This window comes from Cyphomyrmex costatus, unplaced genomic scaffold (assembly GCF_001594065.2).
Source record: "Cyphomyrmex costatus isolate MS0001 unplaced genomic scaffold, Ccosl1.0 scaffold36, whole genome shotgun sequence".
In the NCBI taxonomy this organism is placed as follows: domain Eukaryota; kingdom Metazoa; phylum Arthropoda; class Insecta; order Hymenoptera; family Formicidae; genus Cyphomyrmex; species Cyphomyrmex costatus.
The window spans coordinates 2,614,996-2,633,083 of NW_017277774.1; the positions used below are offsets into that span (position 1 = coordinate 2,614,996).

Below are 18,088 nucleotides of genomic sequence, written 5' to 3' on the forward strand. Positions count from 1 at the left end.
AAGCGGCAGAATTTGCTTTGAGCAAAATTTCCAACTTGCCCTTGGAAGTTTTTCTTATAATTCTTTATATAATTTTTCGAAGTTTCCGTATATAATTTTATAGTTTTTATATACATAATATGAATTTTGAAATATTTTAAAATTTTAAAGAAAATTTAGCAAATCTCAAGTTTAAGATATTTTCAGAAATCTTCATATATTTAAAACGTGAAAAATTCTTATAAGTATAACGATTTTTTTTATCAGGATATAATTTGTTGTTTTCTGCGCGCGCGCGCACACACATGCAATGTTTCCATGTGTTAAATAATTCTATCTACATTAAACAAAATAATACAGATATTGGCGAATTGATTACTGATTAAGCTAATCAAAGTCTCCTTAGTTATTTTTATGATTATTTTTACCAAAGTAGGATTGACTTTAATTTCGGTTCGCTAGCTTTTTATTTCTTTATAATTCTAAGAATGTTGTATAAATATATATATATATAGATTAATTATATATATATATATATAATCTTGATTTTTAATTTACTTTTGTATTTAACTTTCGGTATTAGAAAAAAATACAAAGTTAAACTGAGATTAAAGTTAATCTGTATTGAAGCAGACATATAATTCTTAGAACTTTTGTTTTAGAAAGAAAATAGTAAACCGAGTTAATTTGCATTAATGGAAACAAGTAATAAAGCTAATTTTTATTGATAGAAATTAACATTAGAAAAAGATACAGAATTTGATGGATATTTTTTTTTACACGTCCTTGTTCTCGACACGTCTTGAATCGACATGTTCGTAGATCGCTAATGAAGAGATCTACGAGAAAATTGCGGCCGATACGACGTTAACTGACACTCTCTACCGGTCATCGTCGGAAGCCTAACAAATGAATCGCTCTATAGCTTACGGTGTTATAGCTATTGTATTTTGACGGTCGTCGTCGAGACGTTGAGTTGCCGCAGTCGACATTGGTCGACATTGGTCGTCGGTAGTGGGTACGTTTGTTTGCTGCGAGTATCTGGCAACTACTGGAAGAAAATTGAAGATAATGTGCCACGCGGAATCCTAGTGTCAGACCTACTACTCGTTTGGTGTGAGCGAGAGTCGCGTCCCTTTAGCTCGCAGTGAGTATGCCATTCGTCAAAAACCGGCTCCTAATTTACTCCAGTTCACCAATTGTCTTGCGATCTCGACATCAACTAGCAATGTCACGTTTTAGTACCTTCTTAGCGAGCGTTTTTTCTTTCGAGACAGTTGACTTGCATTCATTCAAGCGCAGTTTGGAAACGATGACGCTGAATCACGAACGACCTCGAGACGAGGATTGAACAACGTGTGAGATAAATAATGCGTTACGTGTAATGGGGAACGCAAATGACACTTTATTTGATATACTTGGCACAGATGTATGCCTGTGAGCGCTCGCGGGCGCTATTTTAGCCTGACCTTGCGACACCCTGCCTAGCATTGTGTTCTCGTGTGTTATACTTCATGCACACGTTTCAAGGTGGTTTGTCTCGTGAGATCTCCCTTTCCAAGACGAGCCCGAATCGCCGGTTATAACTCGACCGCTATCGAGCACCGCGTGGAAAGATAGGAGAATTTCGTAACGATTCGTTATCTTCCGGGGACGTGAGTCATACGAATGGTATGTCTCTCTTGATCCTTTTTTCAGGTCTGTATGATTCATACCTAATGTAGAAATGAGATTTTGAAGATCAAGATAGCATCCCGCCAATTGGGATGACCAACCGTCGATATCCAGATTTCTATGCACGAGTCGATTATATGCGATTAGAATTATACTACATCTATCCTTTGCATCCGCGTGGGCATAATCACGCCGAATCACGTCGAATGTCACGCAATCCCACGTGTTACGGTTTTCGGCATCTTATCAGAGTCGTCAAATAGATCACTTGTCGCTGTGTTAGTGATGATAATAATAATGAATCCCGCAGCTTTATGTCGCGGACATTTCACGACACAGTGCACAATCTTTAAATTATTTATAGATTGTGTATGTTGAATGCGCAGCTTATGAGACTCTATAAAATGCTCCAGTTCTTGCTTTTCTCAACTGTATTCAGTTAAAAAGAAACAGCTTTGCTATTATAAAATTGTTTTATATAATTAAATCTTGCTGCTCACTACAGTGTTACATATCAAAGGAGCAACGGCAACCCAATCTCTTGAGTTAAATAAATTTAAAAGTTTATAATTTTCTTATTTTTTTTTGCACTCTAATAATTTTGTTATTTTTTATATTTTATGTGTGTCAAAATGTAAATTAATCCACTTCTGTGGTTAGTTTTAAAATAAACAATATTTATATTAATTTAATAAATGATAGATTAAATTTGAGTCCAATTGAATACTATAGATATGATTACAAAAATAATTCAAATTGAGTATAATTTGACATTAATTTATATAAATATACATTAAATTACGTAAATTTAATAGTATAAATCAAAATGTATAAATTACTATTTATACCAAAAAATCTTACAACAGTTGTTTTTTTTTCTACTGAATGTAACCAATACTTTTAGGTTGATATCGTTTTGGTTATTTCTTTTAGCTATAAACTTCTATTAAGCAAGTTTAATTTAAAATTTACAATTCAAAAATTGGTCTAAACGAGTATCAGAGTATTTAATCAACATCACAAGAACAAGACCATTTCCTTGTATATTTTTTTTATTTTTAGAAATTAAAATATTTTTTGTTAACTTTCCGTGCTTTGGTGAAAAAAAAACGTACTTTTACATCAACAAGTTACAAGTACTCAACATTTAACAGCATGTACTTTACATTTATGTAGAAAATTGTCAATCTATTAAAATTCATAAGCCTTTTGTAATTTATATTGCATAATTTTTTGATTGGATAAATTATATATTATATTATGTAATATATAGATATATAGAGAGAGGGGGGGGGAAGAGAATTCTATTGTCTAGATTTTGTATTCATCATTGTATTATCATACTTTTTTCTTGATTTCAGGTTTCCTCGAGAAAATCGAGAGAAGCTAGTGATAGACGATGGCGTCGCTCAGGTGGTTTGTTGCTGGAGCAAGTGCTGTGGGTGCTGGTACCCTCACTTCATACTTTCTTTTGTCAGATACCACGGTTAGTACATAATTCGAGATGAGACCTAAGATGCTGAGACCCTTCATAGATCCCGCACGTCCACTTACTATTATGCGTTATATAACGCAATGTGCTTGTTTAGATATCTGATGTATCATATACATATTATTCATTTGAGACAACAACAATACACAATTCAGGAAACAAAGTTTTTCAGAAAATACATTTAAATGTTCTAAATTATTAAAATTTTGCAATATTAATTTTACAATGCAATTTTTACTTAATATTTGATTGTAAAAGCATAAATGTATGTTTCTTTGTTTTTCTTTTTTTCTTTCAGAATTTTGTTTCTTTTCTGTTTTTCTTTTTGCAAGCAATGAAATAAATGACAATTTTTTAAATTATTGTGTTATATCAAATGAGTAAAATATTAAAATTAAAAAATTAAATTAAATATATCTACGTACTTAATTGTAGGTACACGCTGATATGAAATGGAAACCAAGGCCTCCTCGACGGACCTTACCGACACGAGAAGATCAAGTGAAAACTTTAAAATCGCAGGACTACGACGTTTTGATAATTGGAGGTGGTGCAACGGGAGCAGGATGCGCTCTCGACGCTTGCACACGAGGTACGATTGCCAAATCTCTTTTTCTATTTACTCAAGTAAAGCCCTGCACTTCCACTTCTTCTTTTTGAAGGTCTAAAAACTGCGTTGGTTGAAGCCGATGACTTTGCATCTGGCACGTCGTCCCGCAGCACGAAGTTAATTCACGGTGGCGTACGATATCTGCAGAAAGCGATTATGCAACTGGATATCGAGCAATATAGAATGGTGAAAGAAGCACTTCACGAACGTGCATCAATGTTGGAAAGCGCACCACATCTGGCACATCCATTGCCTATTATGCTGCCGGTTTACACGTACGTTTATGCACGAATAAAGTATAAACTTTTAATATTGCACGTTCTTTTTCACGTTATATTTCTACTACTTTCGTTAGATGGTGGCAAATACCTTATTATTGGTTCGGCATTAAGATGTACGATCTGGTAGCGGGTAGCAAAACTGTCAAATCGTCGTATTACTTGAGTAAATCGAACGCTCTGGAACTTTTTCCGATGCTGAAAGGCGACAAACTAACGGGAGCTATTGTCTATTATGACGGTAGTCATTTTGCTATTCTTCTTTTTATCTCTTACAATTTTTACATAGCCAAGCTATCTATCTATTGAATAAATGTGCTATTTGACAGGCCAACAAGATGATGCCAGGATGAATCTGGCCATTGCTCTAACAGCTTCGAGACATGGTGCAACAGTCGTAAATCATGTTAAAGTAGTCAATTTATTGAAAGGTCTCGACAAGGTAGGTACCAAGTATTTGCAAACATTTGTAAAAATGAGTGAATATTTTGTAAAAATATCTTTCTCTGTCCGAAAAGGATGGCAAACGAGTCCTTGTGGGAGCTCACCTTAAAGACGAACTCACGGGAGAGGAATGGGATGTAAAGGCTAAGGCAATAATTAATGCAACCGGTCCCTTCACCGATCATATTAGAAAGATGGACGATCAGAATGTCCCATCTATCTGTTGTCCATCTTCTGGTGTTCACATAGTACTGCCAGGATATTACAGGTAAAAAGAACAATATATTGTTGACATTAACCTTCTGGAGCTGATGTCAAAATCTATTACACAATTACTGACATTGTTCTGTGAGATCCATTTAATATATATTGATTAAAAGACACTAATTAATTGTAAGGAACCAAAATGACGTAATTTTAATTTGTATAAAGAAAGAATAAATACTTTATATTAATATAAGGCTAATCCAAATTTGCAAATGTAACATGTAGAAAATTAAATTTTTATATTTTATATACAATTAACTATTTTTATGTAAAAAGGCAATTGCTATAATAACAAATAATACAAGAATTGAGAACTAATATAAAATCATATATTATATAATAATAGTTTTTTTTATTTTTTCACGTTACTTCAGAGAAAATGCAAATTATGTTTACTCAGTAGAATCTTTGTTGCATTACGAACAATTACTGCACACAGAATTTAATAGATTCACTATCAGCTTTGGAGGCTTAGTAACATATTATTTAATTTTTTATAATTAATATACCGATATTTTTTTAATGACATTTTCAGTCCCGACCAAATGGGTCTACTTGATCCAGCAACGAGTGATGGCCGAGTAATTTTCTTTTTGCCATGGCAAAAGCAAACAATTGCAGGAACAACCGATTTGCCTTGCGAGGTAACGCACAATCCACGGCCCACAGAAGACGAGATCATGTTCATTTTGCAAGAAGTGAAAAACTATCTGAATCCAGATGTTGAAGTACGCCGTGGAGACGTTCTTTCTGCCTGGAGCGGTATCAGGCCGCTCGTTTCCGACCCAAATAAACCAAATACGCAGTCACTCGCTAGGAATCACATTGTGCACGTCAGTCCTACGAATCTCATCACGATAGCAGGAGGCAAATGGACGACTTATCGAGCGATGGCTCAAGAAACCATTGACGAGGCTATAAAAGGTATATCGGCAGAATTAAATGTAAGATGTTATAAAAGACTCATAAGTGTTTGTTTAAAGCTTGCAACCTAGAACCAGAAAGACCCTGCCAGACTGACGGCTTTCTTCTGGAAGGCGCTCAGGGCTGGAGCCCTACAATGTATATTAGATTGGTGCAAGATTTCGGTCTGGAATGCGAGGTCGCGCAACATTTGTCCAAGAGCTATGGAGATCGTGCATTTGCCGTAGCTAAAATGGCCTCGCTTACAGGGAAACGATGGCCTATCATTGGAAAGAAAATTCATCCGGAATTTCCATACATCGATGCCGAAGTAATTGTCTCTCTGAATTGTTTAATGGGCACCATACTAATCATATAGAAGATAGAATCCCAGTAAAATAATTTATTTTTTACATGTAATATAGTTTATAATGTGGTGAACAAAGGATGTCTCTTAGACATAAGGTTTAATAATAGATACTTTTTAGTTATGATGTATCATAAGCACAAGTTTACATCTTTGGTACACCATAGTTCAATTATCCATTATTAAGCTTTGTATATTATTTTGTCTACATCTTTTGTTCACTATATTACAAACTACATTGTATGTAAAAACTAAATCATTTCACCGGAATCCCATTTTTCATATAATTAATACAGGATTTTTTGATCGACAAGTATGTCTTCCCGTAAAATATCTTAAATGTATATTTCAGATACGCTACGGCGTACGAGAATACGCTAGAACCGCGATCGACATGATTGCGCGTCGATTACGACTCGCTTTCCTCAATGTCCAAGCGGCTCAAGAGGCACTACCAGGTATCATAGATATCATGGCCGAGGAATTACATTGGACGGCAGAGGAGAAGAAGAAGCAGCATCGTGAGGCCAGCGAGTTCCTCGCCCAAGAGATGGGTCAGATGGTGAACCGTGCTTCCCGCGACAAAATTCCTATTAATCTCACCAAGGATGAGATCCAACTCTACATCAAACGCTTCCGAATTATAGACAAGGACAAGAAAGGATATGTGTCTATCAATGACATTAGACGAGGACTAAAGGTTTGCATATATATTGTATTTCGGCACCTCTCCAGTATCTGATATTTTGCATCTACTTCCGCTTTCTTTAATTATCGATATCCATTAACGTCGCCAATACGCAGGTATTAGGTATACATATGAACCAAGACGAGATGCACAGCTTATTGAGTGAAATTGATGTTGCTTACAATGGCCAAATGGAATTGCAAGACTACTTGCAGGTAAATCGTCAAACATATACTTAACATACATTCTTTCTCTTCACAGCTCTTTGGAGATAAGGAAGTACCGGGTGATGAACTTCACGAAATTCTGCGTGAAATCGACACCAATATGAACGGTCAAGTTGAATTGGATGAATATCTTCAGGTCTGTGACATTGGGCATAGTGCACACAGTCACAGTCGGATTTTTTTTTTCGCATACTTGTTTTTGCTTTTCGTAGTGCATTACACAGTGTAATAATTTTCAGAATGATCTCATTTCTTTTTTAATATGATTATGTGTAGTAATTCTTGATAATAATTTCTGAATTGACAAAAATTAACAATTAGCAATTAGCAAAATTATTAGTTTGTTGCAATGCCTTGTGTTCTTTTTTTATATTTATTGCATGCGTTATGATGTAATCAAAGTTATTTTATACTATCTTTTTGAATGTTCTTTTAACATTTGCGTAAATTATTTTTGTATGCTACATATACATATATAAACTTGTATTACTTTTTATATATAGATGATGTCGGCTATAAAATCTGGCCATGTGGCATATTCACGTTTTGCGCGGATGGCTGAAATGGAAGAAGCGCAGCACGAAAAGGAAATACTCAAGAAACAAATAAGCGTTGAGAGATCAGGGGGAGGATTATAAAAAAGTTCACCTTTAGGAATTGGAATTTTGGAATATTTTAATCTCATATTTTATTTGACAGATTTCAGATGTCGCGTATTTATATCTAAGAATCAGTTTATACGATCGAAACGAAAAGAATCAAACAATCTCTTACGAAACGAAACTCTATTACGAATAATATCTTTAAAAAAGTATATTATAATCTACAAATGTCTCGTATTGAATAATTCACCACATACGAGTTTATGTACGCACGTCCGTCGCGTAAATTCTTATCAGTAAGTAATTAAAGTCAATTACAAGGAAAAATTTTAATCTCTGCATAGTTTCTCTTTTCACAATTTTGACATGCATTATGTATAATAATTTTGTACATAATATCTATATTATGTACAAAATGCAATACATTCGCATTCTTTCTATTTGTATATACAGTCAATACTACATTACTATAATACGACATTACTATAATAATTGTATATTCTTGCCGCATTAAAAAAAATTTCGTTGAGTTAATTGAAATTCTGGTATATTAGAGAAATACGAATAGGACACAATTAAATCGAACATTTTACTCGATGTAACCAGAATTCTGATTTATATATATATATATATATATATATATATGATTATATATATATGTATATATAATCTATTTTATTTGTACTTGTTGGTACAATCAGAATATTTTTCTCAGTGTAGGAATCTAATTTATGTAATGTTGGGACTTTAGCATCCTAAATTGCCTCGACATTCATAGTATTTATTAGCATTACAATTGTACATTATGTATTATTTAATTACTGGCTTTTTTGCTAGTACTAGACGTTTATTTTCTGCAAAATTGTGAATATAGCATTGCTGTAAGATACGCTTGTAATATGTTATTTAAAAAAAATTGTGTCATCTGGTTTCTGAAATTAAACTGGTAGTAGTGCGAACTACATTCACTATCTTTATATTATTACTAACATATGCTAAAATTGTACAAACTATAGATATATTGTGAGAAATCGTCTAATTTATTATCACTGTAATATGACACAGTAACAGGCACTTGTAATTTATCTCATCTTCATCATCATTATCATTATCATCAATAAAATCAATAGCAAATGAATAATTTGTAGTACTGTTCTTCCAATTTTTTTGTCAAGTATTGGTAACGTGCTACAAATTATATCGCATCTTGTTAACACTAATCGGTCAGTGTATCTCAGACAACGTATGACATATCGAGAAATGAATTTCCTAATAACTCTATCGTCATGTGATTCGAGGGAAGGAATTTTATAAGAATTTAATATTTCAGTTATTCTTTTTTAGAATAAGTCTAGATTTTGGAATTTCGTGTTATATCTGTATGAAGTTGAATTCTTTATGCAAGGAAGGGAATAAAGCAGCTGTTCGCCTAACAACACTGCGAGGCTTTCCTAGAAATAAAAAACGCTTTACGCTGTACTCGGAACATATGGATTTTGGATATCCTGGGACCCATTTTTCTAATTTTCAAATAATAATTATTTAGAATAATTTCATGTTTTTTACAATCTTCTTTTTTAATTTTGTTCTATTCATGTAGGCTAATTAATTGTTGTGCTGTATCTCAATCAGAAATGTGAAATTTTCTTTATTCACAATTTAAGTCTTCAAACTTCAGTGCAGATTTTATTCCGGGCTGTGTAAAAAAGTATAAAAAGATTCTTATATACTTGTGAAATCCTCAACAATGAGTTTTTATTATCATAAAAATTGGATTGTATTTTATTCATTGTTTGTAGATTTAAAAATTTATCTAAAATAAAAAAGTTGACTGTCTTTAAAGTCCAACATTACAGAAGAATGTCTATGTCAAATTCAAATGTAATTTTTTTATACATAGTTGAAAATTTTTTAATTTAAAATTGATAACATAAAAAATGTACTCCAAAGACCATATGTTCCTATTACGGGTTATTAATTCGAGGATCATCAATTATCAAGGAACACCCCCGAAAAATCGCGAATCACATTAGCGACACGTGCCCTATCACACGAGTTGTTCATCCGCGGTCGGTTACGCTAGGTGAAAGGTGGGAGGAAGCGGAAGACTAGAGAAAGTAGGAGGTACGCGTGGTTTAGCCCCCTTTAATAGGGTGGGCGTCCGCCGCGAGCGTTCCCGCGTACGCCCCTGTCGAACGACGCCCCGGCGAGCTGCCGCCCGAATTGATTGGCCGGTGGTGTTGGTCGACCGGTCGCGCGTGCTACGGCCGACCAATCTGCGAGCCCGTGCCATCGTGTCGAGCGAAACGGCGACGTTGCCGTCTGTGCACCGCCCATTGGCACTGCATCCGTGTTTTCTCGAACTAGCCACTCGTTTAGGACGGTATATTTGTTGGTGTTCGTTGTGGAGTGTTTGTTCGAGCGCGAATGGACAATTAAAGTGGACAACGCGGGACACGAGCAGTGGTCGTATATCACGCGTGCACGTGCCAGTGGATTTGATGAGTGGCGTTTGGGAAACTCGTCGGCTAGAATTTGTTCGACGGTAGCGTTGGAGCTTTCGTGGTTCGACGGTGGCCGTGGCGGCAGGGTACTTGTTGGGGACGCTTTATAATCTTCGCTCGCTCACGTGGATATCCAGCGGAATCGAGTTTCGGTCGTTGACTAATCAAACGACACGAAACGATCCGCGGACCGATAGCGTTGCTACACGGCATAGTGCTCGGACGCGGACGGCGCGCGTCGCGTGGCACGTGCGGATGTCTGGGTGTGCGCGCGCGCGCGCGCTCGACTCCCACTGGGGTATTCGGTATGCGGGGGCGAGGACGTGCGGGGTACACGTCGGTGCTGAATACCTGTAAATGATGCCGTTCCGATTGCTCGCAACGTTCTCGCGTACGACAAGACGCGGGTGGTACGTTATTTGTTCAGTTATTGGTTGCCGAGTAACGGGATAGGGTGAACGAACGCGTCGCATCTCATTCAAAGGGGTGGCGACGCATGCTTTCGTACAGTCGTGCAAATCGGAGAAACGTGTCGGACCAAAAGTTGGGACATTGGCGCGTTAGTGTTGAAGCAGTGATGTTCATATGACGTTTGGCACCTGGTGTTTTTCATGATCTGGCAGTGTGAGTAGGCAGCCCTCCGCGAGGGCAACACGTGTTTGTTTCCATGTTAGGTGGAGTCCCGGTGTGGCGAAGTGGGTGGAGGCTGGGCATCGCGAGTCGTGCCTTCCCCGTTATCGCGGGTCGCTCGCGCCGCCGCGAGAGCGCGAACGAGCGGCGGATGACCGAGTGGGCGGTAATGACGACACGAGGCTCACCTTGCCATCATGTCGAGCCGCGTGCGCGTGCCACATTTATGAATCAGGTCGGGGCGGTGGGGAAACAGGGGCGTAAGGAGGCGGTCCTCGATCGGGTTCTCGGGCGTCCTCCTTGGGTGCCCGTTGCCGGCGACCGGCCTTCTTTGTTCCCTCGTCGGGGAAAGAGAAAGAGAGAGGGAGAGAGACAAACCGAGAGAGAAAGAGAGAGAGAGGAGAGTTAGCGTCTTTTGCACATGCTGCTGTCAGTTTGATTTCAACGTGCTCCAATACTCGTAAATCCCCGCGTAAAATCCCCAGTGCTGAAACCGAGGCTCCGACTTAACTCTTTTGATTTGTAAACTTCCTTCCCTCTTCTACAGCTTTCTTGTTTAAACCTCCGTATTAAATTCTAGTGCTCCGATCAAATTATTAGAGAAGATTTAGCTTCTTGATTTGAGATTTTTTATTCAGATTAACAGAAAAAAGATATATCACAAATGTGTGAGTGTATTTAGCACTGAACAATGTTTCTCCTTTTTGTCTCCTTTCATTTTTCTCTCTTTCTGCGTTTCTTTAAATAAGAATCCTTTGTAACAAACCTTTTCTAGATTTATCGCATGCTCCAACAACCTCTTAACGTACAACCATGCGTTGGAGTGAGTAGGAGCATGATGGAGCATGCAATGCGAACAAACCTGACTTTTGCGAATCCGAGACATTCTTTCTATATATCTCTTTCATTCAATTATCTTAATTATAATTGCTATAACTCCCTAATATAAGTTTTTTTAAACAATCATATAATAATAGATACAATGCTCTAAAAATAATATTTCTTTGTAGGAGTACCATTTCTGTGGATGATTCGTTTCTTGTTCAAGAAGACTGTCAATGTTGTTGTTATATTATGAATTCCTAGCATACTCAACATGAAGCATTAGATTTGTTGTCATAAAGTGCAAAACAAAATCATTCATCATGAAACGAAACCTAGACAGGAATATTTCACAGGTAAAATTATATTATTAGTTTTTTATTTTATTATATTATTAATACTTCATTTTTATAATATTATCATAATATCTATACACAACTAACTTATAATATAAATGCTATTATAATATAATAATATCCACAACATAAAATAAATGTTGTAATTATTTGTAGGAAGAAATCGAAGAGCAGGATCCTTTGGAATCTGAACAGCAACAAGATGAAGCAGATCAACAACAGTTGGAGCAACAGCAACAATCTGTTCAGCCACAGATTCGTTTTCTAAGCGCCAATGTGTTGCAGCAATTGCAGCAACAGCAAGATGCTCAGCAACAACAGCAGCAGCAGCAACAACAGCAGCAGCAGCAGCAACAACAACAGCAACAGCCACAAGTTATTACCCTGCAAAACTTTGTGCCTTTACAAACTCAACAACCGCAACACGAACAGCAAAGAACACAAGCAATTTCTGTCCAATCGCTACCTCATCAATTTTTGCAAGTAAATGAGAAGATTACAATTATTTATATTAGAAAATGCCATATTTCGAAAAAAATTATAGATTTAATACATTATATGTATTTGACTTAAATACATACAATCTCCAATGAAGGAAATAAAGACGAACTAAACTAATGTAGTTAAATCAATAATTTTTATTTTCAGTACATGTTTATAAATTCGTTGTTCTTTAAGGGGATCCTAAAGATGATTAGTTATATTGAATAATAGCACTTACACACAGATGATTACGTGTCATTGACACATCAGTATAATATCTCACTCATGCATGCCAGACATATACATAAATTTTCATATCGTACGTTTTAATTAGACGCCTAAATCTAATTTTAAGAATTTTACGCTATTTTTTCATGTAAACTACTTGCCTATAGACTACTATTTCGTAAGTACAGATCGCATAGCTTTTGTATGGTGTAAATGTCATGATGTGTAACGACGTGACACAGACACGTATTAATACGTATACTTAATCCTGGAAAAAGAATTTTCGAATCTGTGAGCGACAAAAAAAGTATTTGCGATACAAAAATTATATGGTTTAATCAATAATACAGATGACTTTAGGATTCCCTTAAAGCTTACTTTATATGATCTATAATTTGTGATCAAATTCGGAACAGGATTCTATTTACAATTTTGCGTATCATGTAACATGGAAAATATTTGAAGAAGTAAAATATATATAGACGTATAGAAAATATATATCACATATAAGTATACTTTCTATATGTATGTATTTTACTTTTTTAAATATTTTCTATGTTACAGCAAAATTGTAAATAGAATTCTGTTCTGAATTTAATTGTGAATTATATGTAGATCGTCTAAAGTGGGTTCTACTTAATTTTAATTTATAAACACGCTTTTATAGGGTGCTCAGATTATTAGCAGTGCTCAGGCACAAGCGCTTCAGCAGCAGCAACAGCAACAACAAAGCCAGCAGCAAGCTCAGCAGCAGCAAACGCAGCAGCAAGCCCAGCAGCAGCAAACGCAACAACAGCAGCTCAGCTATAGTGTAATTCCACAAATGCAGACTGTTAATATAGATGGTCAGGAAGCTCTGTTTATTCCATCCTCAGCAATGTCGGGTCCAGGTGCCCATCAGACGCAGCCAACAATGCAATTTGCTACTACGAATGGTCAACAGATGCAACTCACTGGTCAGCAGGTCCAACTAGCAAATGGGCAAACTATTATCACACCACAACCAGTTAGTCTTATAAGATCACCGAATGTCTTTCCTACTTCGATTATACAAAATATTACGGGACAAACAGTTCAATTGCCAACAGGTATGTTCTTCATTGCAATCGCTTATAAAATTGCATGTTTTTTTTATAAAATATCCTGTAATGTGCGTAATATAATTTATGCGTTCCTTTTTATGATAAACATTTCCCAGTTATAAAATTCGTTTGCGTTGCTTGTACTTTTTTGCATTCAAAATCTTTGCTTCTTGTCTTTTCACCATTAAAATATTTCTCTCGTTTTAAATGCAACAATTTTAAGTGGGAATTTCAAGCAACGCAATAATGAACAGGCTTATTAATAAGTATGTCTAAGCAATTTTAACATATTTAAGATGGAATAACATGTATTATTTTAGGGCAAAGTGTACAGGTAAGACCGCTGCAATTTCCTATGCAACATGTTCAGCAAGCAGTACCTGTACAATTACCGGTCACTGCCAATAACGGACAAACCGTTTATCAGACAGTACATCTTCCTGTCCAATCCTTATCTAGCGTTTTTAATATGCCTACAACGCAAATGATACCACAAATTATGCAAGTAAGTAATTCAAAGACATGTGACAATGTTTCACGCTTCATTATAATGAACACCATATATATAATTATAGATATCAATTAATATTTAATTGTATGTGATAAATATTGTAAATTATATGAATGAAATGTATATTCTGATTATTTTAAATTTTAGCAAATACCTCAAGTGGCGCAGATTATTACACCGAACGGTCAAATTCAGCAAGTGCAAATTGCTAGTTTACCGCAATTGCAAAACCTTCAGGTAAATATAAATCAGATTCAATAATGAATGAAAATCTGAACTGTATTATTATTCACTTTGTACTATTCTTCATTCATAATCAAGAGACATCGTAATGTATCGTACGTATATAAAACTATATACATATATATGAGTCAGTTTTTAATACATACATAGGCTGAGAGAGGTTGGAATTGAACTTAGGATTTTGCTGACTACAAATCGCAACCAACTACGAATTATCCCCATCAACGATACATTATTTTCATCATGACCTTATTAGATAAACATTTAACATACTATTACAGAGTCAGCAAGTAACACAAGTTGCACATCAACAGGCACAACAACAAGTCGTCCAACAACAAACTCAACAACAAGTGGTACAGTCGGTGCAACAGCAACAACAAGTCGCCCAAGCTCAAGTACAACAGCAGCAAGTGCAACAAGTGGTACAGCAAGTGATACAACAGCAGCCAACATCGTCCCAGCAGCAGCAACAGCAATCGCAACAACAGCAGATGCAGCAATCCTCCACTCCATCGTCGACAGTAGCGACTTGGAGCACAACCGTTGCATCTCCCAGCAATGTTCAAGTAATATACTTCTAAATTTGAATATTATAATAACATAATAATATGTATATAAAATTATATACTATACATATTTTTTAGGTACTTGGTATAGGTACATTAGGAAGAAATATAACGGGAAATAACGTTATTACTACAAAAGATGGTCAAAAAATTGACGTGCAAACGTTATCTACTTTAACGAGGCCACCCGAAACGATAGAAGGTGACATCAAAGTAACTAATATCGATGCGAGTCAATTAACTAGTGGGCAAGTAATACATATTCCTGCTACACAATCGACTCAATCTACAGTGCAACCTATTACAATTACAGGTAAGTGAAAATTGTTATGTATGTATATACATCGTATTAATAAATATAAGATAGTAAATAAATCTACAGTACAAACAGATGGGGAGGGCCATTCCTTGTGTAAAAATAAGTCAAAAGTGTAGAATAATTTTTTTTTTTTGTTCGATATTTTATTTCCGAGAAAATCAAATTTGAAAATTACGAAGTATGCGTGCACTCTTAACGAAGATTTTATTTGTGGAGAGATATTAAGAAGTTCTAAATTCTATGTTTTCTAATACATTTCCTTATTGTAATTTTTAATTTTGCAAACAACGATTAATATTGTGGATAATCCTTACAGGAACACAAGGGCAACAGTTAACGCTTATACCTGCGTCCGCACTAGCAAATTTGACTACACAACAAGGTAACGTGATGAGGAATGTGAACAATGGAAATATAATGCAAATTCAGCCAACTACCGGAATGAATACGACCAATGGTTTCTTACAATCGATACCCGTGCAAAATATCCCTGGTTTAGGCAATGTGCAAGTAATACCGGCGAGCGCATTACAGCCGGCTACAGTTCAAACGTTGCCGGCCACTGTTCAAACCACGGCCACACCTATCGTCGCGACTACACCAACCGTGCAACTCGACTCAAATGATCCTACTAAATGGCAAATTCTCCAAACTCTTCAGCACGGGACCTTGACGACGTCCGCTACACCTGTATCTCATCAACAGCAAATATCGAATACGCCCAGTACTCCCACCAATAATGACACTAACGATCCTAATAAACAGCACCGTAGAAGAGTCGCGTGTACATGTCCCAATTGCGGCGATGGCGATAGGTGAGCGATAACTTCTTTCAATCATATCAATCAAACGTTTGTTTGTGACATAAATGAGCAATAGTCACATATATGCATTGATATACTCCTATATTTTTCTTTAGAAATAGAGATATAACCAGGAAACGACAACATGTATGTCACATTGCTGGATGTAATAAAGTATATGGAAAAACGAGCCATTTACGTGCTCATTTACGTTGGCACACTGGAGAACGACCTTTCATCTGTACTTGGATATTTTGCGGTAAAAAGTTCACTAGATCTGACGAACTCCAGAGGCATCGCAGAACTCATACGGGTGAAAAACGTTTCCAATGCCCAGAATGTACAAAGAAATTTATGCGATCAGATCATTTAACGAAACACATCAAAACACATACAAAGATACGGAGCACGGTAAGTACCGCAAATTTGCAACGCACCGTACGCGAGACATTGTTACTTATTGAATTTCAGGAAGCAGCCACTTCGACGCAGGAAGGCTCATCTGACAGCCAATCTTCCACCGAGCAAAAAATCATGATAACTCTACACAAAGAAGAGCAATCTGACATCATCATAGCAGAGCCGATTGAATCCATAAAAAACGACTCGTCGAGTCATATAACAAATGACTAAAAGTTTTATAAAATCAGATAACAATCAGCATATCGGTATCATTGGGCGAATTCAAGCCGGTAAAGCCGTGATGTATTTTTTTTTTATAAAGACAGATGATGTACCATAACGCACATGTCGTAACGTAAAGAGTGTAGTGAGTCAATAAGAAATGCCCATAAATGCAGAACGAGATTCAAATGTTAAATTAATTGTATATTATGCTTTTTAATCCTCTTTCAACACAGTGAGATTTTAAAGCACAACTGATATTTTAGTTATAAATTTTAAGAAAATTGATAGATGGTCAAGACCAGCTATCGTGTCTTAAAAAACTTGATGACTGTGTGTGTGCGTGCGTATGTGTAAAAGGTCGCTATAGTAAAAAGTTGTAAATATTTTACGGATCAGTTACGAGTATATTCGTCTTTAAATTCCAAGGTTGTTATATAACGGAATGGTTTTGATTTACAGCCGGTAGTGTTAATTGTTTTGTTAGGAGAAATAAAAATTGTACTCTCAATGACCCTAAGTGTAATCCGCGTTAATACATTTTCTAAAAAAAAAATGCCTTGCAATGTATTTAACTGATTTAACCTCTTATAATAGCACATGTGTAATATCATTTCGCACCTATATTGAATTCTAACATTCCTGGGCGATTTCTGATTGGCGATTACTTTAGGGACAACTGTGCATCTACAGGCATGGTACACCTGTCTTTTTATATTATGAGCAAAGTGACTAGCTATGCTTGTCGAACGAATGAACATGATTGATTCCTAACTGTGGATCTGATCAATTTGCTCGGCAAACAGACCTAGCCGCTTTGTCGATTGAACGCGCCCAATATTATAATACAAATTTTATGATCAATATTCAGTATTAAACTTTGGAGAAAAAAGGAGAAAATGTCATTCGGTAGACAAACCTTAAATAGACTTTAGCGCTTTTAGAATGTAAAAATGAAAGAAAAAAAGGAAATTGTTATGTGCATAATATAGCACATTAAGTTATATAAACGTAAATTGTATAAATTATATAATTATACAAAATATGTAAATTGAAATTAGCGCTACATTGGTCGAGCATTGACCTATTTGTTTTAAAATAAATAAACATCGTATGGTATAGCGAGTTTATAGTAGGTATAGCGATACTTCATAACATACAATCTATTTTTTTATTACGGTTATGTATATATATATGTATATAATGTAAATCAGTGTATACAATTTTGCACGAGAAAATTTTACACTTGTAAACATTTTTTCATATTATAAGAAATCGAGAAATATTTAGCCTTTTTTTTTTTAAATTTATCTAGTTACTTTGACCAGCCACAGCTTCATAATATATCGCACGCGTTATACATAAGTTTTATTATAGGAGTTT

The 18,088-nt window shown here is 35.7% G+C and overlaps 2 protein-coding genes across 6 annotated transcripts; both read left to right on the forward strand.

The window, feature by feature from the left end:
- Window positions 1–1,024: 1,024 nt before the first annotated feature.
- Window positions 1,025–7,776, forward strand: Gpo1 (glycerophosphate oxidase 1). Of its 3 annotated transcripts, none has more exons than XM_018543005.1 (12): window positions 1,025–1,126; window positions 3,015–3,139; window positions 3,581–3,737; window positions 3,808–4,030; window positions 4,111–4,274; window positions 4,363–4,475; window positions 4,552–4,745; window positions 5,280–5,668; window positions 5,728–5,978; window positions 6,367–6,714; window positions 6,819–6,917; window positions 7,433–7,776. In XM_018543005.1, exons 2-12 carry the CDS (start codon window positions 3,053–3,055, stop codon window positions 7,565–7,567), a joined length of 2,160 nt encoding a protein of 719 aa, XP_018398507.1. In that variant the 5' UTR covers window positions 1,025–1,126; window positions 3,015–3,052; the 3' UTR covers window positions 7,568–7,776. The 3 variants fall into 3 exon arrangements, with proteins under 3 accessions (XP_018398507.1, XP_018398505.1, XP_018398506.1); XM_018543003.1 differs by lacking the exon at window positions 6,819–6,917 and adding an exon at window positions 6,964–7,065; XM_018543004.1 differs by lacking the exons at window positions 1,025–1,126; window positions 6,819–6,917 and adding exons at window positions 1,629–1,650; window positions 6,964–7,065.
- Window positions 7,777–10,612: 2,836 nt separating this feature from the next.
- On the forward strand, window positions 10,613–17,667 carry LOC108776408 (transcription factor Sp4). 3 transcript variants are annotated; one of them, XM_018543011.1, is made up of 11 exons: window positions 10,613–10,659; window positions 11,676–11,843; window positions 12,000–12,326; window positions 13,222–13,642; window positions 13,957–14,141; window positions 14,295–14,384; window positions 14,672–14,959; window positions 15,038–15,272; window positions 15,595–16,093; window positions 16,198–16,492; window positions 16,553–17,667. In XM_018543011.1, exons 2-11 carry the CDS (start codon window positions 11,811–11,813, stop codon window positions 16,712–16,714), a joined length of 2,535 nt encoding a protein of 844 aa, XP_018398513.1. In that variant the 5' UTR covers window positions 10,613–10,659; window positions 11,676–11,810; the 3' UTR covers window positions 16,715–17,667. The 3 variants fall into 3 exon arrangements, with proteins under 3 accessions (XP_018398513.1, XP_018398515.1, XP_018398514.1); XM_018543013.1 differs by having other exon boundaries at window positions 14,705–14,959; XM_018543012.1 differs by having other exon boundaries at window positions 10,639–10,657; window positions 11,752–11,843.
- Window positions 17,668–18,088: the final 421 nt, after the last annotated feature.